We start from the raw sequence: 24,839 nt of genomic DNA on the forward strand, positions 1-24,839 counted from the left end.
TAGCGATTTTGTGCATGCTCTCTGTACATGGGGGTGGGGGTGGGGGGGGGGGTATTTGATGTTTCTGTGGTAACGTCTGATGTTGTCTCGCTGTGGTCTGTGTTGATGCACCGTTCTGTGTGAGCGGTGCACTCTGTGCAGGATGATGATTACGTTTCACCCCTGTCACTGGCCTACATCGGGAGCATTAGATAACAAATCCTTTAACGTTTTGCTGGCTCACTTCTGAAGCTTCTAACAAAGTCACTTTGAGGTGATGGGGCCTGGAATGGAGTGCATATGGGCTGGTCCGTGAAATCAACATTTAACAAATAATCTCTACTCTTTTTTTAATCTATTTGACTCGTTTCTAAATAAGAGCCAGCCTGGTTTAAAAACATCCGTGTGGTAGTGTTGGGCCAAACGAGACACCTGTCATTTACCTGAATTCAGGTGATTTTGGAGTCTGTACATTATGTACAGCCGCCCTTTTCCATCACATTTAAATGCCACAGGATAGATTACACGGGCCGAGGTGGGAATTGTGTAACCAGTGGTGTTATGTGTACCAAGTTTAACTTCGAAGACAAGTTAATCTCCATAGATGGAGGGTGTTAAGACCTAATGGGACGGTTTGGGTTCCGTGTTGTGCTACGACGGTGTTATGACGTTAGACAAAGTCTGCAGAGAACATCAACAATGCATTAGTCTCTAACGGATATACACCACGACCTGCTTCGCTGTTGTAGGGACATGCAAGTTGTCCATGAAATGGTGCCACAGTAAACACAGTTTTCTGATTGTAAACAGCCAATTTGCATATCAACACATCCTTGTTCTCTCTTCTGTCGTTCCCTTCTCCCTGTTCATTCACTCGTTTCATGAACAAAAAGCAACTGTGGCCAATGTATTACAACCAGGAAGTAGAGCTGTTTTCTGAAGGGATATACTAGTATAGGCTCTTTGTAATACTCAGGACAATAGTACAGTAGGCTACAGGCATTCAGTGCCATACCGTTTTCCACCTCAAGGCCGTCCTCCAACAGACAGATGCTTAATCCCCCAGGATAATCAACTAAATCCGCCCTCAAACCAACAACAAAGCCATTCATATTACAACCCAATTAGTTTATCTCTCTCTCAATTCAAAGTGCATCGTTGCAAAAATGATCAAATAAATCGTGCTCAGTACTTAACTAAGACTCAGTGTATAAACTGACAGGGACGTGTAAATATAGTAATTAGGGTTGCTGTTCAAAGGTATAATCTTAATTGCATAACCGTGTAGGAGTTTTAGAGGTCTCTCTTGCACGCTTGTCTTCGATATTAAGGCTGATTATAGCTTTATTATTCTAATTATTATTAGACTCCTCCACACCTACGACGAAGAGGTGCAATGTTGTTATAGATGTCTCCCGTCTCTGTCCACCTGCACTTTGAGACTCTGTGGCCATTTTAAGCCAGCCTTCCTTATGAAACGGTTTGTTGGCCCATATTCCTCATTTAGGCCGACCTAGTGCCTGTCTGGCGGACTCAGCTGGAGGATTGAGTGTGTGTGGGTGTGTGAGAAATGTCAGAGGGGCAAGGGTGTTGCCTTTCAAAACAAGCTGCCATTTCTATCACGGGCAGGCACGTTTTTCTTTTTTGTTCTTGTGAAGGGTAGTGAATAGTCTTGGCATCCTTGCCACTGTCCTCCTCCATTGCTCCAACCTCTCAAAGCCTCCTCTAATTGGACGTGTGTTTTTTGTTCTGTCCCATTCCTCTCATACATGCGTTTTTGGACTTTTGAACTTTAAAATAACAAGAGTTGTCTTAATGTGTGTGTGTGTGTGTGTGTGTGTGTGTGTGTGTGTGTGTGTGTGTGTGTGTGTTGATTTGTACTTTATATTCTTGTTACACCTGAATAATACCTCACAAGGTAAATTAAGCGTTATCTTATCTTGGTAAGCTTCTGTTGTAATTCGGGACTAATGTCTTTGCACAATTGACCAGCTGGTTGTGCCTTGTATCTTTACTTCCTGGGTTAATCAGCTAAAGCCCATATCTTGACTTGATTCTAACTACTAGTGGAAGCAGGTATGAGATTAACCCTTTAATATTCCCCGAAGGGAAATTTGGATAAAATAAGAGAAGAACAACACAAATATAATGGAGAATTAAAGGTAGGTAGCAGCAATATACTCGGTCAACCATTGCAGGGAATAAACCAAGGGAAAATAAAAGTAGGTAGGCCTATTTACATGATGTGCTCTGTGGTTAACGTAGCCTAAAGTATAGCGACAGGGCCTATCCTGAAATACGCAGCACCAAAGCACCGTCCATTTAACTTTAAAGCCTTGTAAAAGATAGTGTTCTGCACGTCATTACCGAGGGAGAGTCGCGGCGTAATGATCTTGTTTTTCCACCTGCCTGGTAACTATGCAGTCAGGGCAGTGTCTGTAACCTGGTCGAGTTGCCCGGGAGGAGCAGCGATTGTGAACTCCCCTGCCTGCACCTCCTCCTCCTCCTCCTCGTCGACCAGACCTTGTTGTTGTCGGCGGCTGGTAGTCGTAATGTAAAGTGAAGGAAATGCATGCAATGCAATGCAATGGGAACATTGGTTCAGATTCTGCTGCCTGAGAGGAAGTGTAGCTCTCGACTGTTCATTTTGTAGCTTTTTTTAGCTCTCACTAAAGAGCAAATCAGCAAATGTTCAAATAATTTATTTATTCTATAGTCCGAAATAAAGCTTTCGCAGATTCAAGGTCTTGGTCTAACTTGCTAACTTAATTAATCTAATCTAATCTAATCTAATTAATCAAACTTAATTCTATGATCTAAGAATCAACACATTAATAAGATAATGTGTATTATGTGATTAATCAATGATCAAAGAACCTCGGTACAATACCAGAGTCGTGTTTCTTGCTGTTACGCAGAACTGAAACTAAACTAAAGTTTGAAACAAGTGTGCTCACTATCGTCACGTCCCACTAGTTACTACTGCAGGCAGGTTTCACAGAACCAAAATCATCGCCCGAGGCCGTGTGGCGTTCAGGGCACAAAAGGCTCATCATTCACTCATCATATCTTCCAAAGACCATCTATGGCTGGGCTCTCTGTCAATTTGGATCGTACAGGATGGCAAACAAAAGAAAGCGTAGCTTTTTCGACTGCATGCTATTCTATATTTCAGTACCTTGTCGTGACATGTAATATTTATGGATAGGGAGGGATAGATTCCATGGCAAATACATTACATCAGAAGCGGACGTTATTTTTATCATGTACAATTTTGAATTTCCCGTGCCTTTTCTTAGTTGAAGCCCATGGGCAGAACATGAATTATGAACACACGGGAACGGAGCCAAGAGAGAACCAGGCCTCTAGGTAGATCGTACAGTCAGTCACATGACCTCCTCCTCTCCTCCTCGCTGTGTCTGGGACGTGAAATGTTGCACGGTAACCCCAAGCGCCAACGCCATGCTGGGTTCCTGGGCCCTCACGGGAGCTATTTCCAGAGGTGTTTACTGGTCATGTGCTTGTTGACCCACCCTCGTCATATGTCTGGCTGGCTGGCCTTCTGGCTGGCTGGCTGGCCTTCTGGCTGCCATCGACTTGGTTCCCAAACTGGTTTCCTATTGGAACTCTTAAGTCAATAGCTGTATTTCTGTCTTGAACTCGCACAACAACCGAGTCTGCTCTCCAGCTCTTAAGCTGTTGTTTAGCCGAAGGATATTCGTTCATTAGCTTTTTAGCAAAACTACATTTTACAAATTTTTCAAGCAGAAAGACTTTCATTCCTTTTTCTCCTCGGTTGTTAGGCCTAAAGACAATAGAATCAGCATTTTAACCATCAGCCTTAAAGTCGGTAGACAATTCTATACTCAGTTTTTCATTTTTACACACAAATCTTTACCCAGTATAATTTTTTTGAACGTAGTTTAAACTTGTAGCCCTGTAGACTCGGCGTATGAACTCTGTTTACTATAGTCGGACAGAAGAGATGGCTTTGATGAATGGCAGAGACTGTCTCCCTCAGATAACGGCTCTTGGCCATTTGTTTGGAAACTAAGAGATTAATATGTCGCGGAAAATGAAAGAAAAGAATTGGACAAACAAGCGGTTTCTAAGAATAGCCCGGCGATGCCCAGCTCATTGGCCTCTGTATCAGTTCACTATCAGACACATTTTTAATGGAATACAGAATGTGTTGATGTGCATAGTATATAACGATTATGACTGAGGTCCCTGGGTGGCTATGAAAAGCAAAACAAAAAGCCCATGGAATCTTCAGGTGCATTCAATTGAATGAATGAATGAATGCATGCATGAAACAGCTGTTTTGTGTTGACAGGACTCAGGTAGTGGTCGGCCTGTGTATTTTCTCCGGCGTTCCTCTTAACAATACGTGGACAGAGCAGGTGGCCTGGCAAGCTGAGAGGGTTATTAATAAGGGCGGGGGGGGGGGGGGGGGGGGGGATCCTCCATTAGCGATTGGCTTTCCAATGTTTACTCTGGCTGTCCTTCTGTTGTCAGTTAATTACACTCAATTACAAAACCATATAAACCCCTGAGTAGACGGGCAACAGAGGAACGGCGGACTTCGACCGGGGCTGTGACTCTCTAAAATTGCACTTAGACCAGGTGTGCGTGTGAAATTCGGAGCTACTCTAATAGCCCTGAGCGTCGTACACCGTCCGCACAATCCGAGGTTTGACGTGCACCTCAAATGGGCGCTTGTTCAGTGAAGTCGACGATGCGGCACTAACCTCGATCAACAAGTGGTAGCCTAGAGTTATCTTCCATGGTAACATTACATTGCATGTCTCCTCCTGCGCGGTGTGGTCGTGCGTGTTCTTGTTGTTGTGGTTGAGCATTTTGGAGTTCCGCACTGAGCCAAGCTTGTGTTCCCTCCAGTTCGTCACTGATGGGCCCCAGGCTGTCGGGCTCCAGTACCCAGGGTCCGGGGCCTCTGTGGTGCTCCTGATGCCCCTCACCCACAGCTAAAGATCCCGGGTGGGCGAGGGACTGTCAGGGATCACTCTCTGGGTGTGCTACTCCACAAGGTGAGTTTGCAGCAGCAGCAGCAGCAGCAGCAGCGCACGCACGCACACACACACACACACACACACACACACACACACACACACACACACACACACACACACACACACACACACACACACACACACACACACACACACACACACACACTCCTGGCTCCTTAATGACTTGTATCCTAACACACTGTAAGTTGCTCTCGATAAAAGCGTCTGCTAAATAGCACTCTGGCAGAGGAAGTGAACCAGTTCAACCCCTTTCTTCCCGCTGTGATCATTGCTCAGCTGATGCATGGTGCACCCGACCACACAGCCGGCTATTTACGTTCCTTTATTTATGTTCACAACATGGGTGCGGACCGTTTGGAATGAGCCTAACCCTGAACCACATCACGCAATCCAGCTCGGCTCACTCTGGGACAGGCCCGGGGTTGGCACCCTGTGACTCTCACACCCCCACTGATGCGCAATGTAATGCCTTGCACATGTGGAGCAGTTGTTCTTCAGCTAATAAAGCCTCTGGTGAGGAACCATGTCCATGAAGCCCGTGACTCACGGGAGGCAGCCTTTCACGAAACAATAACAATGAAACGTGCCAGAACCTCCATGTATGCAAAAACTAAATATTTCCACATGAGTCTGACACTGAGGTGTAAAGGCTTGCTGTTGTTGTTGCTTACTTTGACCCGCCTAATCATTCAATTAGTAGATTCTATTAACCAAAGGGATTTACAGGGAAATCTTATTTGGATCAATGTCATTAGGAACTAGTAGGGCTAAGGGCTCATTCGCACTGAATCGGGCGTTGCGTTGCGGACCAGACAACGCAGCACTGCCTTGTCTGCCCCCTAATTCCCGACCAGTGCAGCTCAAAGGATCTTCGCAGTGTTCAATAAAAGTGCAAAGGACTGTGTAAAGAAATGGGGAAACTGACTCATATAACCAACCAGCTTCAAAGACACGAAAAGAGGAAGAGAGGCGTTGGCGGGCCACAGACACCTGGGGGACGATGGGCGAGTGTGACTCCATGGCCCGTTTGTGTGACGTACGTTGAACCACGCCTCTCCGCGGGGCAGGGTTGTGCAGCTGCCGAAAGGACAACACCAGCCGCCATCAGTCGCCACAGTTGCTCGGTAAACAGTGGAAGGCCACAATGCTATCGCTAGGCGGTTGGTAAACAAGGTTCTTCAAACCCAGGTCTTCCAGGTCTGATCGGCGGCTTACGTGATTGGCCGACCGTACGGCGAGCTCGGGTTGCGTTTCCCCAAAAGTTGACTAGTTAAAGTTAAAGTTAAAGTTGTTAAAACACTCTACCCCCGTTTGAAACGGGGGTAGTGTGTGTTTTATCCGCGGCGGTGGTTGAACCAGAATGAACATGGTCGAACAGGCGTTTTGATTTTGCCGCAACCCAGTGTGAAGTCGGCCCTAAGAGGTATCGCTCCAGGAGGGCCTCGGGTGCATTTCCTGTTGCACAACCGTCGGAGCTCTCCCACATTTCATTCTGCTGCGCTCAACAAAGACGTCAACCTTCGCCAGACTCGTTTCACATCACCCGTGTGAATTGCTTTTATTTCAATGAATAAACAAGTCATGATTGATAGATACCTGATGTTCCCCCCCACCCCCCTCCTCTCTCCCCCCTCCTCCCGGGTCTCCAGGACACACGGTTGACCGTGACCCAGGCCGGTGGCCCTCCCAGCGGGGGTCCGGCGGTTTTCCACTTCCACTACCAGCTGAGCGAGCAGCACTCGGCCGGCTGGGACGCCCTCCTCCGCGGAGAGCGCCTCTTCATCCAGATCCCCCCGGGGCAGCTGGCCGAGGGCAGCAAGGAAGGGTACGTGAGGGGGGGGGAGGGCGGAGGGGGACGCCAGCCCCACACCCCGCATGATCCAGTCCCATGGTTGGGTTAAGTCGTCATAGCGTGTCTTCCAAGGCGTCGGCAGAGCAGATGGTTGGCACCTTGCAATGCAACTTTCCAAAGTTTCCATTACAAACTGCGGGATGTGGCGTTTTAAGCCGTGGTGCAAATGCGAGCCTTTCGTGTTGCAGGCGCGTTTTCTTTACCACCAACATACAGAGATTGATTCCTTGTGTGGGTAACCTACTTGGCAACAGGTTATATCAAGTCAAGCCTCAGATTTGCCCCCTCCATGGGCCTTATATTCACCTGGCGGCCATCTATGTTCCAAACACTCGCTGGGTGGGGGGGGGCAGACTGCGGAAAACCGCATTCAGTTCCCCCCCAACAAAAGAATGCAGACACACAGAAACCTCAGAATCAGAAAAGGGTTTATTGACAAGGGGGTTGCCCATACAGGGGATCAATCTCTGTATGTTGGTGGTAACGGTGCAACGTCGAAAAGGCTTGCATTCTGCGCCACGGCTGTGAATGCCACATCCTGTGGTTTGTAATGGAAAGCTGCATTGCAAGGTGCCAACCGTCTGCTCTGCCGATGTGTTGGAAGCGCTCTCGTCACCCCAAATCATGAGAATGCGATTGTGGGGTGGGTGTAACGAGATGTGAGAACAGCTGTAGCCGCTCTTAACAAGCTGTCATCGCACTTTTGTGTTCGCATCGCATGTAAAACATGCTTACGTCATTCTAACCCTCTACCCATCTCTCTCCCCTCCTCTCTCTCGCTCTCTCTCTCTCCCTCCACAGGCTCACCGCTCTGCTGGAGTTCACAGAGGAGAAGCTCAAAGTTGACTTTGTGTTCCTCTGGTTCCATAAAAGCAGAGCTGACCGACGTAAGGCATTTTGACACCTTGTGATGTTTGGCACTAGCCTGGCTATTGCCAGACCAAGCTCAATGGTAGATTGCACGTTGGTCTGGGGAGGCTGCTGTCATTTCCTTCAGCACAAGAGGCGCGATCAACGGGCCTGGTCGAACTGAACTCTGTACGCAATTGGCTGCTTGCCGTCACTTCCCTGTCGTCATTGTGTTAAACCAGCCAATGGCACACCAGGGGGAGAAGCCAGCTTGGTGATTGGCTCCCGCAAAGAAGTATCGGAAGCAGAAAAAAATGTATTGCTCTTCTCTAGACCCTTCTGCCGGGCGAATTCAAATCGCCGGCAAAACGGGCTGGGGATCCCCAGTCTAGTTTGGCACACTAGCAGGAAGGCCCCGAGGTCTGGTTGCTTAAAAGAATATTGAAGTGGCGCGGCAAGAAATGCCACATGGATGAAATCAGTGTTTAGAACACATTGTTTTGTACGTGTCCCAAGTCCAGTTGCATGGAAGTTTGTGAATGAAGTACATTACTTTATTTGATCACTTTTGTCTATTTGTCTATTTTTGACACGCTGGTTTTTGAGTCCAGCCATGGCCCTAGCAAAGTTAAGATTAAGATGATTGTACTGAGTCTCCTCTCCTTTTACAAGTACATCATCTACCTCCACATGATAAAGCAGATACCGCCATGTTGGTTCGACGATGTGTTTGGATGACGCCGATGCTGATGATGCTGATTCTTCCTCCGACAGTGGCCATCATCAGGACTTTCCACTACATGGGCTTCGAGATGGTGAAGCCAGACGACCCGGTGGTACCGCCCCGTCCTGACCTCGTCTTCATGGCCTACCCCCTGGAGGCCAGCAGCTCCGATGAGGAGTGACCCCCCCCCCCCCCCTGCTACCACATCTGTCCTCCACCTCATCTTCATGGCCTACCCACTGGAGGCCAGCAGGCCAGATGAGGACTAACCCCCCCCCACCCACCCCCCCGGAAGCCCCTGCTGTAACCCCATCTGTCCTCCCCACCTCATCTTCCGCCGCTGTTGCACTGCAACACTCTCCCCTTCCCCCCTGGATCCCTCCCCCCGGATCCCTCTCTCCCAAACTAACCCAACAACAGGAAGGGAAACGAACAGCAGAGTTCAAACACGTTCAGCTTCTTCTGCTGTGACTGTTTGATGTTTCCCTCTGGTTGACAGAAGGAACAGATGTTAACATGGGTCAACGGCCCTGTCAACATCGGTCGGACAATATGGGTGAAGGCGGGAGAGAAACCACTGCATATCGCTCCTCCCTTTTAAGACTTCCAAGGCTTTGGGGTTGTCACCTTGTAGGCTCCACTTGGGCATGCTAGAAAGACAGCATGACGGGAGATTTTAGTAGCACACGTTTAGCTGACATTGTGTTTAAAAAAGTAGTTTTGCATTAAAACTATACAAGTGTGAGTTCAGTGTGTCTCGAGTTTTCATGTGAATGTACTCCAATCGATATATATTTAGAAGAATTGGCGATCATCCATCTAGCCATCATTCCAGCTAGCATCGCTCACTTGCGGCTTAAAAAAAAACTGTTTTTTTTTTTTTTTTACGATCTCTTCGGTTAGTACCGAAGACGTGTTGTTCCTGGCACATCAAGCATACATCGTACACACCCCCCAGGTGTTACGGGCAGCGAGTTAACTTTTAATCCAACACGGGTTAGGCATTTACAGGCTTCCACTGTCAGAGGAACCGACACTGTCTATTCCAACCAAGTTTGTTGTTTGAACTATCCCCTAGCTCATACCTTTTCCAGTCCTAGTGAACTGTGCAGTAGGCGACCCTGCTGGAGGCGAAGGCCTGGTCGGAGGAGGGGGAGAGCGAGGGCCTTTTGTGCCTAAAGAGAGGAGTGCTATGTGCTTTTATACTCTTGAGTCTTATTACTGTAGAATGTGTTGATTTTCCTGTGCACCGTGGTATAGAAAACACCCTCAGCAGTCCGCACCTTAATCGTTTATACAAAACTGTTCTTTTTGTTTTTCGTTTTCTTGAACAAAAATAAAGCCAAAGACTTCATTCTGTGTCCGCAATCAAAGTCAAGTTTATTTTGAACGGAGATCTTTTAAAAACCAAAATAAGCAATGTGGGGGGGAAAAAAAGCATTGATTGGACATACCGTCTGTGTGTCAACTTATAAGAGGGCAGATAACCTACTTTGAGAATCCTCCCGTTTCCTTTGTGTTGGGGTGTTTGGATTTTGACCTAGTTTGCATGTGCATAGACCAGACGCCTCTATACTGCTGAGTGGCCTGTGACTCAAAAGCTGTTAAACCAATGTCAATATCTGAATCTTTTCAAAAGTGTATTTTTATGTAAATGTGTGTTTTTTGGGAGGGGGGCGGGTCTGTCGTGGTTTACAGTTAAGAGTTAACCATTCTATGACGCACTTGTATAATTTAGATAGGCCTACATTTGTCCGTGTGAGCGATAAATAAAATGCATATCTATCTGAATTAAGTCATTTTCTTTCAATAAAATAGGCTTTTATATTATAATCGAGAGCTCGGAAAAATGATCTTAGCTGGCCTGATTTACTCAAAATACCTCAGTAATCTGCAGTCTGTTGAACTCCACAGTCACTGCCATGCCCTAAAGGCAATTGTCACTTAGTTATAAGTGTAGCTTGCCCTACAGACAAATCTGTCTATTGGGAGCGGTTTGGAGCACTTAAAATACTTAAACAAAGTCACGTGTAGAAAGTCGTTGGAAGATTGACAGATGCTGTGAGTTGGTCAGTAGGTAACAAGACATTAGTTTAGTAATGAATGCAATATGTTCTCACATTTGATTGAACATAACTCATTCAAGGTTGGGGATGATAGCTGCTTCCCGGATGAGGGTTAGGGTTAACATCCCATTTCCAGGAACTCGCTGGCGCTGCTTGCCATAGTTTCTCGGTTTAGTTAGTCATATCCTACTGCCACAAATAAATCTCTACCCATACACCAACACAGCTTTATCAAGACCAATCCTAGGTTAGATATTTGTTTAGGCTTGAGTAGGCTACAATTGTTAAGTAGGCCAACTGTGTATTCCGGACTAAAGTAAGCACAATAAAATGACCCTTGATACTTATTTCACTAATAATATCACGTTATTCCTCATTAAATAAATATATATATTATTTACTAAAATACTCCAGAAAGAACGGAGTACATCTGGTCACACTTCCTTTTTGGGATCTGATGAACAAGAACCAGGGGCGATAAGTAGGCCAATACGATGGTTAACAGTCCATCTTCTTCACACATAGCCCTGAACATCTGCATTATTAAACCAGTCCCCGCTTTAGCCACGGAAAAGCAGTGGTGACGGCATCTTCAGGGTATCGCATTACACCTGGTAACCATATATTAGAATACATTAGTTGATTTTTTTCATCCAAAGCACCTTCAAATAGGACAAAGAACACCGTGCCCTTCATAAATACGGAGCACTGGTTGTGGCAGATGGCGTTAAAGAAAAAAAAAAAAAACTCAGTACCTGATCAATCATTCGGGTTTATTTTAAGAAAAAAAAACAACACAAGTGAAGCAACAATGTGCTTCTTACGTTCACACAGTGCACTCGTCAACTGAGCTCACACAATCATACACACGCAGGTAAGCACTGAATATAGGGGGGGGGGGGGGGGGGGGGGGGGTGAGGGCGGAGGTGGCCGTGAGGACGGACTACTTGTCTTTCTCCTTCTGCTCCTTCTCCTTCTTGGCCTTCTCCACCTTGGCCTCCTCCACGTCGTGCTTCTTGATGAGCTCCTCCACCTCCTTCTGCTTCAGCACTTTGATGCACGTCTTGCCGTTCTCCCGGGTCAGCGTCGCGATCTCCACTGCAACCAGACAAACGGACGGACGGACGGACGTTAAAATGGAATGAGTACAGCACTTTCCTAACCAGCGGCAAGTGGGTTAGGAAACCCACCCCAAACGGTTATCCGTGGCCCCGTGGACCGGTTAAAGAGCCTACTGGTTAAAGAGTTGGACCGGTAACCGGAGGGTGGCCGGTTCGAATCCCGACCGGTAGGCAAAAATATGGATGGGGGGGAGTGGTTGTGCAACACTCTCCTACGTCCTCATCCACGGATGAGGTGCCCTTGAGCAAGGCACCTGAAACCCCCACCTGCTCCCCGGGCGCTGCACTGCGGCTGCCCACTGCTCCGGGTGTTCACCGGCTCCCAGATGGGTCAAAAGCAGAGAAAGAATTTCCCCCAAAAAGGGATAAATAAAGGATAACTTAACTTAACTTAAGTCAAAAAGGGCTTTACAATTACTGCCTCACGTTCACCGATTCATACACACAAGACGGCGGTGTCAGCCACGCAGGGGAAAAAAAGCCAGCTTGTCGGGTAGCAGTTGGGGTTAGTTGTCTTGCTCGGGGACACCTTGACACTCAGCTGGGAGAAGACAGGGATTGAACTAGCAACCAACGTTCTCCGTCTCCTGAGCCACTGGCACTAGAAACAAAACCTTGTAAATGGTGGTTCCGTTGTTCCATAGTGGAAAGAAAATTTTGATATAGAAATATGTTTGACTAAGGTCAAAAGCTTTATACAGGTCTTTACTTTAGTACCTACTGAACATAGTGAGCACTTAAAAAGAGGTTTGCTTATTTTTATCAATTGTATGTACACAATTCATCCTTGCACTTTCTGGGTTGTATCTTCATTGTTGAATGCACTTATTGTAAATCGCTATAAGTGCCTTATAGTGCGGTGGCTACTTTGTGTTAGGCTCTTGGCCGAGAGGTTCTGGGTTCGATTCCTTTCGATCCTAATGCCTGCGATTGAGCTGCTGCACGCATCCTTGAATAAGTAGCAGCGAGATCCCGGCTGAAGGAGAAGCCAACGTTTGGGGAAAGGAGCCGAACCACAGCTCCCTCTTGAATTCTCATGTGGTCAGACTGTGGAGAACACCTGCTAGGGCATAAGAGGAGCGATAGAATTATAGCTCCTCTTTCACGGCCCCCAACACCATCTGTGCTCGCTCTCATCTTGTGACTCCCTTCACCAGATAATTCATCACAGTGTTGCAGGGTCTCTGGCAATACACAACAGCGCCTTGTTTGAACAGTAACATGAAATGTTTGTGCACATCATGAGATAATCAGCCAGACAATCCTCCTCCAACAACACGGATTAAAGCAATAGATGAAGACATGGCCTTTGTCTCTCAGCATCTAGCTGTGGGGTTTCCAGTTCAGCTGCAGCTCTTGTGAACCGCTGCAATTATCTGCCTTGAAGGGTGACTCTCCACATTGACCGTTTTTTTTGTCTATTATTTAGCTTTTCCTTTGAGGGTTTATTATTAATCCCCCTTTATCTTGTTACTTCATATCCGTGTCGAGAATTCACACGCCCAGTTTGGTAACTGACCCTGAATTACCGTAATCCACCGTAAATTCTCCATTTCATGGAGTGGTGCCCCGAATCTACGATACGTTGGTATAGTGAAGGCTCCTCCACACTATGCTACAACAACACTGCTCCTTACTGAGCCGGCATCCACCATTTAACCATGCCCAGATCGAGTCCTCGTGTTCTCCTGCCCATCAGGAGCTCAGAGACGGCGGGCCGGGCACTGACCTTTCTCGGCGGACAGCTTGCTGACGTCCATGGTCTTGTTGAGGACTTTGACGGCGAGGGCCAGCGCAGAGGCCAGAGACATCTCGCCCTCTTTGAAGTCCTGCTTCAACATGGACACCGCAGACTGTAGGGGGGGGTACGGGTAAACACGACATGTCAAGATTAAAGTACACTTCAAGATAAAATGCTGCTTCAAAGTAAAAGCTTATTATGTTGAAGACGGTCCATAGAAAACACTTGTTAAAACCATCCAAGTACTACTACATGTAAAATAAAGAGGTTTTGTATTGGAAAGCCCAGCCACAGTCCTGATAGCCGTCATACAGGTTACCACTCTGAGAAGCTCAACACAGAGCTATGCATCCCGCATTACACAATCACTAGGGCGGCAACGTCTGTAAGGACACGACGCCCTGTCTGATGCTGCATCCAAAACACTGATAATTACCTCGAAACGCGACCATTTATGTAAACAAACCTTAACTAGCAAGCTAGCTTGACAATCCACCGCTACAAGGTCATGGTCAAGCAAGGTTGGATCCGTGTTCTGGTCAATTCCGGTTTTAAAATGTATGTAATAACAATAACCCTCCATCAGAAAAATATGTGACTGGGCGCCCCCTGTCTGCAGTATATGGAATCACATCTCTGCCCTTTCTTAATTAGGTTTTTGTGTGCATTTGTGGACAGGACAGTGCGTCCTTTTCATAAATGACTTGATAGAGGGATAACTAGGAGCAGCAGAGGACTGCAGGTCGGATTGCAAACTGGGTCTCAACAAGGTGTGTACCCACCGTTGTGAAATAGCGAACGTTTGTCACAAAGAGGGGAGCTTTTGTTGTATAAAATATGTTCAACATTACACTAAATGAAACGAGGGCCTGCCACTTCATTGGCCCTTGGGTTTGATGTGGCAGGCCGGGTGACCCCTGACCCTGGGTGACCCCTGACCCCGAGGGACCCTGCAGGATGACTCACGGCGCTGTTGTTGCCGATGCAGGTGGCCTTCCAGCCACCGTAGTTCCCGCTGGGGTCGCTCTGGTACAGCTGGAACCCGTAGTGCTTGTCCCAGCCCATGTACAGCAGGGACACGCCGAACGGACGCTTTCCTGATCCATCGCAAACACACACACACACACACACACACACACACACACACACGAAAGAGCGGAAGGGGAGAGAGAAAAGACAATTAGTATTACATTAATTATTACTAAGGTTGTAAGCTACTGCAAGTCCACAGATCTTTGAATTCATTTTTATTAATTTGATAGTATCCACAATGGACTCTCTTTTGAGTCATGCCGTTGATTCACACAACAACCTAACAACTGTGAATATGAGACTTTGGAAGGAATATTTCATTAGAAACATGTTGAAGGCGCAGGACTGAGTGGAAAACGGGAGTTTTCAGGGAGCCGTCAACAAGACTAAACACGCTGGGTTGGTATGTGTTGCTGTGTGCAACAGCCCAGAGCAAACCGCTCGATCTACTGGTGTCCCAGCACCCCCTGTCAGCAATTACTTCTGATAGCGCAGGGGAAGGGCACACACACTCACTGTCCCATTAGAAGGCCCCACTATTACACCACCAGGTGTGATGTGGATCAGCCATTACAAGGCATCTAAAAATCAACCCTTTATGACATCACACATGGGAGTGTCCATCCCCTAGAAGACGTATGACGGATGGATCAGCCTACCAGTTGGTACAGTCCACTTGGTAGGCCTGTGTGTGTGTGTGTGTGTGTGTGGATTTGGTAGTGACGCCAGGGGGGGTGCAAGGGAGCGACGTACCTCCAAACTGGGTGTAGGCCTGTTTGATGTCACACAGGGCGGTGACCAGCTGCTCACAGGGCATGGGCTCCTGGTACTGCAGCAGGTACCTGGAGGGACGGGACGGGGGACGCGTCATGCTGCCGTACCCGGTACTTATATTTCTAACACAGGGTACTCACTATGTGTGTGTGCGGGCCAAAAAAAACGAACTCATTCTTAGCAATATATTTTTGATATTCTTAATGACCTGATCCTGCATTAGCGAGAGAAAAAAAACCTGACCAACTATATCTGTATGAATGTTTGCTTTTTTTTAACTCAACATCCATCACTTTCATTTAAATGAACATACTCAGAATTGTTACTGTAAAATGTCTGTCAGTTCGTCTGTGAATACTAGTTGACATTGACATCACTTGCTAAAGTAGTCCTTTTATTGTAAAATATGCTCAGGGAGGAACCTTCTACATACTCTTATCTGATCAGCAAAAATACACAATTGTAAAAAACAACCAGAGAACACAATGGCATATAACCTTGTATCAAGTACTACATATTCAGTGGCTCACCTCTGGGCTATTAGCCTCAGTTCATTGGTTAGCACGTTAGCATCTGATGTGATTCCGGCCACGCTGCACGCTATGTCTCTGGAAGAGGGAGGGAAGACAACGCAAAGAGATGAAAAACAGAATGACAAGAAGATATAGCTGATTTCAAACAATTCAGGGCAGTTCATCATTTGCAACAAAGGCAATGGTGTTCCATCTTCACTACATTTGTTTGTAATCGTCAGGTGTGTTTTCTTAATATAATTATTGGGAGGTGGTCACCCAGTATGCAGACATGGGTGATCATACTGGTTCACAATGGTCAGGTTGCCTAGTCTGAATTGGCAAGTTAGAGGCCAGTCCATGTTTAGAAGTTTACCATAGAATCCAAATTAGGCCTGGGCGATATGGCTGAAAGACATGTCACGATATTACTTGATCATATTGATCGATATTGATAACTATTGATCATTTTAATGACCTAAAAAGACTAGGAATTACCATGCTGGATTTAAACACTTCTGTTTAACACTTACTGACCGTCCACTGTTCTGCATTGATAAATACTCCAATGTCGATACAACAATGAGAAACACTCAGATATTGTAAATAAGTATGGAACTGTGTTTGTGTAACAAACCCAGCTGCTAGATTCGGTGGTCCAGTCTCTTATCGATATATATTGAACATGTTTTATATTGATATTGATCAAAAGTCTATCACGATACGATCATTGATTGTTTTATTGCCCAGGTCTAATCCAAATCATGTTACTCTAGCAGACATAAAACGGAGACAGACCTAATAAAAACATAATACTCTGATACAAGACACCAAATATTACGACCTGAACTGGGTTACAAATATAAGTATATGACCAACAAGATATAACAACAGCTACTCACTCGTTGAGTTTGTAGATCTTTTCTGAGAAGAACACTTCGTCCAGCAGCTTGTGAATGTTCCGCCTCTCGGCAGCCAGCAACACGCCGTCATTGGCTAGAATTCCGAGGCAGGTTCCAGCGTGGCCAATGGCCTCCATGGCATACTCCACCTGGTACAGGCGGCCTACAAACAAACACACACAATTAATGTACATATCAGACCATGACACAAACGAATACTGCACCACACAAATAACCTTAAGTGTAACTTAAAATACATATTAAATGGTAAATGGTAAACATATTTAAAAAAAACGAATCATACTGTAACCCAATATCTGTGCTAAAAGCTAACCAAAATAGCTGTAAAATCAGTTAAGGTCCCATGCAATGGGACGTCAGTTGCTAGGATGTTAAGAGTCCCAGCAGAGGGGTTGTGGGTTCGATCCCCAGTGTTTACAGCCCACCCAACCTGTAGGCACCCTTTAGCTGTACAGAGAACCACACTGACAAACACGTTGCACTCACCCTCAGGCGAGAAGATGGTCGTCCGGGAATCATATCGGCGGGACTGAAACAGAATTGAGCCACTTCTGTATTATTCCACAATGCATTTAATTAAAGACAGGAAAAAAACAAACACGCATTGTCACATTTTTTTTCTATTTTTGAAAGTATTTGAGTGAACTCACCATTTTTGATTGCAGTCAGATTGCGTTGCTACAGGGGAAACAAAACTTAGAATTAATTCAGAGTTGAGTAACATTAAAAACAGATTATTGAGAGCTGGGGTTAGCTTCCTCTCACAGACCGAAAGTGAAAGAGTTAGCTCCTAGCGCCTGCTATCCGACAACAACAACTGAATCCCGGACCACAGACAGACAGATCGGTACAGCGGCTGGTGGAAAAAGGTACAGAGTAGTACTTTGCATCTCTTAATTTAACTTAATTTAAACGACCACCGTCCACACGTCTGTCCAGAGAAGAGGATGCCAACGCGAGCTAGCCCGTTAGCCTGTTAGCTCCTCGCAGTGATGAATGAAGCAGCAGAATTTAAACGAGGCAGCCAAATGAACCGCTGTGGACTATAGCTGACCTAAAAGTGCACTGAGTTCAGTACGCTGCATGTATTATACTTGCCTAAAGATAAAAAAAAAATTGAAAGTAAACCTCAAACGATCGTAAATTAATGTAAAATAACTTGACAGAAACAAACCTCTTAGCGTGAGTGTTGTTCTTCTCCTGTCCCCGGTGTGATGTCCCCCGGATATACCACTCATGGTGAGGGCGCCTCTAGCGGCCTGGAGGGGTTCTGCAGCGCGCCTCTAGCGGCCTAGAGGGGTCCTGCTGCGCGCTTTCGGGTAGCGATTATAATCATACGTCTATGGTTATAATATTGACCTAATATTATAACAAAATATAAACTAGTTTCCTGTCTTCCGTCACCACAGGAAATGTGGTCGTGTTTTTTTTATATCTCATATCTTTATGTCATATCTTTGTGCAACAATGATTAGAGACATTTATTCATTTTAAGAATTGTAGTAGTCCTTTCTGTGTATACAAATAAATAAAAGGAAATACGTCTGGGGCAGGCAGCCAGCAAGAGTTAAAAAAAAAAAAAAACGAACAAGTTTTGCATATTAGTGAACTACTGCAGTAGTAGTTCACTAATATGTAAACTACTTCATCAGATCAATGGCTGATCAACTCACCCTCTATACTGGAATACCAAGAAATATGATAGGCCTACAACTCCAGTCCGTTTAATCTTGCAATCTAGAGTGGGGCCTAATTAGCATAGGCCTTCCCTCAATATATCCTACGGTATATGATATATTAATATTTTTCCCTAACACAGTAGTGGGTCCATCCCAATGTGCGTGTGCACACTCCAACTTTTACCACTAGGCGGCCATCTTGCATAAATATTGAGATGTGTTTGACGCGAAGTGGGTCAGGGTTAAAGGGTTTTAATTTATTTATTTATTTTAGGCATCTAAATAGACATGATGTAGTGAAGAGGAAGCCGAAAAACGTCTGACTTGAGACACAACCATGATCAAATTAAAACAAACACACACACGCACGCACACACACACACACACACACACACACACACACACACACACACACACACACACACACTGCCCTTGGGCAAGGCATTGGCGACACATGATCAAGCTCTATTGTCCATTGATCTTAAAAACGGGTCTATGTTTTATCTTAACTATCGGGTCATTGTTTGAAGATGAAATAGTCCCTAGTTTCTGCGTGTTGGGTGCTCGTGTATATACTACGTGTGCACATGGTTTTCATTGCACATAACCTATTCAACTTGTGTCAGTAGCAAACAATACCACTTAATTAACATGTCAGGCTCGAACAAAGAAATGGCTCAAGGACACAGACATAAAAAAACACACACTGTATTTTATTCATCTTTATGGACATTTTATGGCCAATTCACTTCAACCAAAAACAGTGAAAACCGCTTAAATCAAATGCAGTGTGCCATTAGCACCACTAAACAAATAGTGTGTTATTCATAATATTGAAACCATCCCTAATATAAATCACCCCACTTTATTTATGTTAATTGTACTCCAGTTCGCATAAATAAAGTCCAGAATGCACATGTCCTCATCGTGGTTTTGTTTTGAGTCCGGCCTAGCATTTGTTTCTAATGAGCCGGGGGTTGCCAAGAGCCCTGGCAGCTTACTGCGGGATTATCAAACATAATCATCTCCTCACCTTGTTCTGCTGGGATCGGCAGAGATCCAGAGAGCAGCTCCAGAGAGCTCCAGCTGCAAAGCCTCCCCAAACAACCCGTAACACCACACTGTTTATCAACCGAGGGAAACGTCGGCAGGCGCCCTGATTGATGCAACCGGACCCAGACATCTGCCCCGCGCCTTAAAAAGCAGCGGTTCTTCTCCACGTTCCGCGGGGATCCACCTGAAGAAAACACTAGAATGCCTCTTGGGGGTTGTTTATGTGCTTTAGGCCGGCTGACTTAAGCCTGAGTTTTTTTTCGACTTCACCGCAGACCCCAAAACGCTGCCGCTGGAGGTGAAGTCAAACAATCTGTACTGTGCTCCCGCAGCCGTGGGCGTCATCCCGTTTCAACAAACAGCTCCATTGTTTTGACATTGGGCCTCATGGTGACATGATGGATGTGAGCTCTCCAATCTCCGCTGGCAGCTTGATTATTTGGTATCACTGAAGAAGCCTATGTTGTAACAGTTGATCAAGCTGCCAGTTGGCCAGTTGTGCTCTCATGGGCCTTTTATTGCTCTCTATAAACCCTGTCAGTGGCCGAGGAGAGGCCTTCCTCTTCCCCAGCTGAACTAATGCCTGGTCCCTCATCAGCTCCCTGAAAATGACAACAGGCTGCAGCCCTACACACATACCCACACTGAAACACACACACACACACACACACACACACACACTGACACACACACATGCAAACACATATGCATGGACACACAATGGTACACACGGATGCAAACGCACACACACACAAACACAGCAATGAAAGGCAAGAAAGGCAGACAGATAAAAAGAAAAACAGAGAAGAGAGAGGAAGAAAGAGAGAGATGGGGGAGAGGCAACGACAAAGAGAGCATCCTATTCTTCCAGAGCTTCAAAGCTCCATTCTTTGATCTCTTCCATTAAAGGCATAAGAGAGTTCAGGGCCAGACCAGATGAGAATTTACTACCCTGTTTACTGGACCTACCGGACCATGAAAGCTCCACATAGCTCCACAGGAAGCAGGAGCAGACAAGACCATGAACGACGAGATGGAGTGGTCGAACTGGGAACGTGAGGGTAAATCATGGGGAAGACGGATGAAAGCCTGTTTTCTATCACCAGACGATGGGAGCGGAACCACAAGACCAAACCAAATAATTTATTTGAGAGAGGTTATTCTTTTCATTGACTGAAGAGCGAAAAATGTGTTATTATGTGTGACTTGTCTGTTGTTGTTTAACAAGGTGGTTACCATGACCAAGTACAGAATAGTTTAGAATGGCAGAATTGTAGCATCGATTTAGATTAGGATTCAGATCTGAATGGATGCTTCCATGACCACGTCCTGTGTAAAGCATAAGAAAGGGTTAATGTTTAGGTCTCAAATTTGGCTTGCTGTCTTCCGTCAATGTGGCTCACAGGAAACGTGGTGGTGTCTTTTACAGTCATATCTATGAGCAACAATGATAACAGACATTTGTATTAGAGGAGGGGGTAATGCGAAACTGTGATGATGAGACAAATATGTTGATATGAATGACTAACATTTGTAGAGAAAAGTGTGTGGTTCTATGTTATCTTTAATGGGGTTCAAACACAGTAAGAAGAGTAAACATACAAGTTTAGTTATATCTCAAGGTTCATCTCAATGTCAACATGTGTGTTGAAAAATGTCTAAAATGGATTTTCAAGCACAAAGAAATGCTCTTCATGAAAACCATGGAACCATGGACCCGTACTTAAAGTTTAACCGAGCTCAACCAGGTTTTTCCAGTTGAAAGGTGAGATGTGTTTGTGTTACATCCATCTGGGGGGGCCAACGTTTGAAATGTACCCATCCGTTGTCCCTCCGGGCCCATCCACTATCCCCTGATGGCTTCCCTGCCCCCCTCACCTCCCATCCTTTACCTCCCTCTCTCCCTCCCTCCCTCCCTCCATCTCTACATCCCAGATTCCCCTCAAATCTTTTGGCCTATAGGTGGGATAGTAGTGTAGTTTATGGGTGTGGCCTATAGATGTTATGTAGTGTAGTTTATGGGTGTGGCCTATAGGTGGTGATAGTAGTGTAGTTTATGGGTGTGGCCTATAGATGTTATGTAGTGTAGTTTATGGGTGTGGCCTATAGGTGTGATAGTAGTGTAGTTTATAGGTGTGGCCTATAGGTGTGATATAGTGTAGTTTGTAGGTGTGGCCTATAGGTGTTATGTAGTGTAGTTTATGGGTGTGGCCTATAGGTGGTGATAGTAGTGTAGTTTATGGGTGTGGCCTATAGGTGTGACAGTAGTGTAGTGTATAGGTTTCAGCTATAGGTGGTGATAGTAGTGTAGTTTATGGGTGTGGCCTATAGGTGGTGATAGTAGTGTAGTTTATGGGTGTGGCCTATAGGTGGTGATATATGGTGCGTTCACATCGCTGGGAATTATGGGGAAAACATTTTCGCGACATTGGAAAGTTCTCGTGAACGACACCTTGTGACGCTCTTATGATTCTACTTCCGTTCGGCAACTGGGGCCAGATTTTGATAACAGAGTTGCCCAGTTGGTGACGTATGGTTTACTAGTGATGTGCATGAACATGGCTGGACATGAACGTTTTACTCAATATAAAAGAATCAACCATCATATCACATACTTTACTATTGATTGACGTTGTAACCGTCTGTTGGCATCGACTTTGCTAAGTTTTAAACATAGTGTACTGGTAAACCAGCTCTAGATAAGGGCAGGTGTAGCCTTCCATACAGTGGCAACACAACGTGCTTCTCATAAATATGAGCAAAAGGATAGTAGGTGATAGGCTACAAGGAAATAAAGGCGTACAAACTTGAAACGGATCCTACTAAGTTCTGTTTAGTTCTGACAGTTCTTTATCGGATAAAAAAAACCCTGCTGTGAATAACTTTCAGACGCAGTGCACATGAACGGTCGCAGTCGGAGAACAAGCGTAAGCGTGAGCGTCGTCACTCTGCGAGCCGTCTCGTTATCACCAGGACCGCGAACGCGCCTATAGCGTAGTGTATAGGTTTCACCCGTAGGTGTGGATGACTGCCGGTGCTCTGGGCCGTCAGAACGTAAGGGATTCCCTTTTTAAGAAAATGGCTGCTCAACATGTCATCAGGGGGGGAAGGTGACACCGGTGGCAAAACAGGTGGAATGCTTAGGAGCCGGCTGAGAGTGAGGCCTTTGGGGCCTATAGCTCTCTGCTCCACCCCTCGTAGTTCCAGGCCAGCGCCGGTGAAGGCATTGTCCGCGTGTTACGTGCTGAATGGTGCTTGGGTAGAGAGTAGAGAGGCAGCCCTGCAGCGGTTTGTCGCCAGTGCACGGCTAAATTGCCTTTATTGAGGTGCACAGGAGGGTTTGGCTGGAGTGTATTATGTCCACAGTGGTACCCACCCTGTATACACATACTCACTCACACACACACACGCGCACACACACACACACACACACACACACACACACAGACACACCCACACACACAAACAGAAATGCATGCAAGAATGCACCTGCACACCAACACATAGGCACATGCGCAGAAACACTGACAACCACAGACCACTTACACACTAGTCTCAAATGTCCACTAATTGTCCGTATGCAGTCCCCCATGCTAAGGGAAGTCATCTTTCAATATATGAAAAATCCTTTAAACAGGTCTTTAGATGGGATAAAATGACCTATAGACGTGACATATTTCACCCATCAGCTTCATGTTCACACATGCAAGCATGCCGAACCAGTTTTTGAATTCGCAGAAAGCATCAGCTTAAGGGGACAGACTGAACAACGGTAGCCTATGGGTTAAATTAAGTTGCTACGTAGCTACACAGTAAAAGCATTCATTATCATATATAAAAATAAAACAAAGATCTTACGGCGATCTCTTGATCGCCAGCATTTTCAACAGAAGAGAACGGAGGTACAACTTTAATTGACATCCAATAATTGTATGAATGTAACGGGTAGGATTAGGAAGGGTAGGGGTTGTATGTCCTTGACCACACCCCATGTCAGTGAACGCCATGTGCTGAATGACAGTGTTGATGAAATACGCAAACGATTCCGTTGAAGACGTGGTCGGCGAAAAAACAATCGGCTTGTCATTTTCTGCAAATTACTAGTGTTCAATCTCTTACTGTCCTCCCAGTTGTTACCGCCCATCGCAAGACGCTTTCCCATCCTACTATGAGTAACCTCGTTCACAGGCGTTCTTCATCTCACGACGGTACGCCTGGCTGGAACGGGATGCTCCAAACGAGCGTTATTGGGGGGGGGGAGAGAGGGCGGGACTTTATGTTACATGGGTTTAGCGGCGAGAGGCGAGAGTGAGAGGGCGGGACTTCTCACTTCTGATAGAGGGATATCCGTTACCGATGCATGTTTTGGATATTTCTTTGTCCGATTTTTGGTCAGAACTCTGTAATTATTCTCCCTATTGATTTTGTTGGTCTTATTGGCACGGTCATATTCTTCTCGCTCCAGGGAATGATAACGGGCGTACACAGCTCGAAGGCAGTAACAGACCGGAAATGCGTTCCGATAGACCGGGATAACGCAACAACTCAGGATCCTCGCTCCGACGATCCTACTGCAATCATGGGCGCGCGATGCGCGTACACGGAAGCTTGCAGCGATTGTGAGCGGAAAAAAAGAGACAGGCTGTTTGTATGAGGACGACGTGACAGGGGACCGAAGCATATCCTTGGAGAAAAGCAATATTGGAATATATCGAGGGACGAATAGCGCATTTAGACAGAAGACGGGTGGTTCTCATAGGATACGCGCCGTGGAGCCTAGGACGCGCGGCTTTGATGCATTAACAGGAATGTGTGTTTGAATGTGGTCCGCGTAACCCTTCCTTGTCATAAACGCTATAGCGGGAGCTGTGGGGCAGTGGATTCCAGCAACAGCAGAGGTAAGGCATTGCACGGCTGACGGCGTGATAACGCCATGTGTACACTGTGAAGATAAGATAAAATGAAACGTATAAAGGCAAGCAATCTCTATGATGATGTATGCGTTAAACGTGACGGGGGTAAACAGCACCCAGGTCCGCTCTGGTGAGCTGTCATGAGCGCTTAAAGCGTTCTCCCCGATAGTCCATTATAGGCTATTTCACATGATGGAACCCTAGGGGATTTAAATACTGTAGCATACAGCCACAACAGCACAACTGATGTATGGGTCATATTGAAGGAAATGCTGGCCAAGCTTGCTTTGTGCGTGTGTGTATGTGGTCACAAATAACGACCAACCAGAGCAGAAGAAAGCATCCCCCCAGTTGCCTTCTGAGAGTGACAAGCCTTATTTTCTTGCATCATGCCACATTTCTAGCATGCCCAGATCTCAGGCGCTCTACTATGGCCGGGACGGTGTGAGATATACAATATGCATTAAACTCAGCGTGCAGATGCCGCTGAACACAAACGGCCGCTTTACCGTCCGTGACGCATTCGACCAGGACGGCGGCTCCAGCGCCGGACCGGGCATTCCAAGCGGA

The 24,839-nt window shown here is 46.1% G+C and overlaps 3 protein-coding genes across 3 annotated transcripts in view; 2 read left to right on the forward strand and 1 right to left on the reverse strand.

Moving 5' to 3' along the window:
• Window positions 1-6,030: 6,030 nt before the first annotated feature.
• On the forward strand, window positions 6,031-8,636 carry oaz2a (ornithine decarboxylase antizyme 2a; the record flags this gene model as incomplete). Its single annotated transcript, XM_084477187.1, has 4 exons — window positions 6,031-6,066; window positions 6,680-6,855; window positions 7,684-7,769; window positions 8,506-8,636. The coding sequence occupies 4 exons, from the start codon at window positions 6,031-6,033 to the stop codon at window positions 8,634-8,636; spliced, it is 429 nt and encodes a 142-aa protein (XP_084333313.1).
• A 2,637-nt stretch (window positions 8,637-11,273) lies between these two features.
• psma4 (proteasome 20S subunit alpha 4) lies at window positions 11,274-17,850 on the reverse strand. The gene is made up of 9 exons (XM_084476891.1): window positions 17,799-17,850; window positions 17,275-17,302; window positions 17,111-17,153; window positions 16,604-16,766; window positions 15,720-15,797; window positions 15,169-15,257; window positions 14,350-14,480; window positions 13,372-13,495; window positions 11,274-11,619 (listed from the first exon to the last, which is right to left on the reverse strand). Exons 2-9 carry the CDS (start codon window positions 17,275-17,277, stop codon window positions 11,465-11,467), a joined length of 786 nt encoding a protein of 261 aa, XP_084333017.1. The 5' UTR covers window positions 17,278-17,302; window positions 17,799-17,850; the 3' UTR covers window positions 11,274-11,464.
• A 2,527-nt stretch (window positions 17,851-20,377) lies between these two features.
• The window catches only part of LOC311357288 (unconventional myosin-IXAb-like), a gene marked incomplete at its 5' end in the record, with an annotated part of 30,681 nt that continues 26,219 nt past the window's right edge, over window positions 20,378-24,839 (forward strand). Inside the window, one exon of the mRNA XM_084477188.1 lies at window positions 20,378-20,411. Within this exon, the coding sequence (XP_084333314.1) occupies window positions 20,378-20,411 (34 nt within the window). The remainder of the gene's footprint in view (window positions 20,412-24,839) is intronic.

The sequence above is a fragment of the Micromesistius poutassou genome, assembly GCF_964030765.1.
Source record: "Micromesistius poutassou genome assembly, chromosome: 13".
In the NCBI taxonomy this organism is placed as follows: Eukaryota; Metazoa; Chordata; class Actinopteri; order Gadiformes; family Gadidae; genus Micromesistius; species Micromesistius poutassou.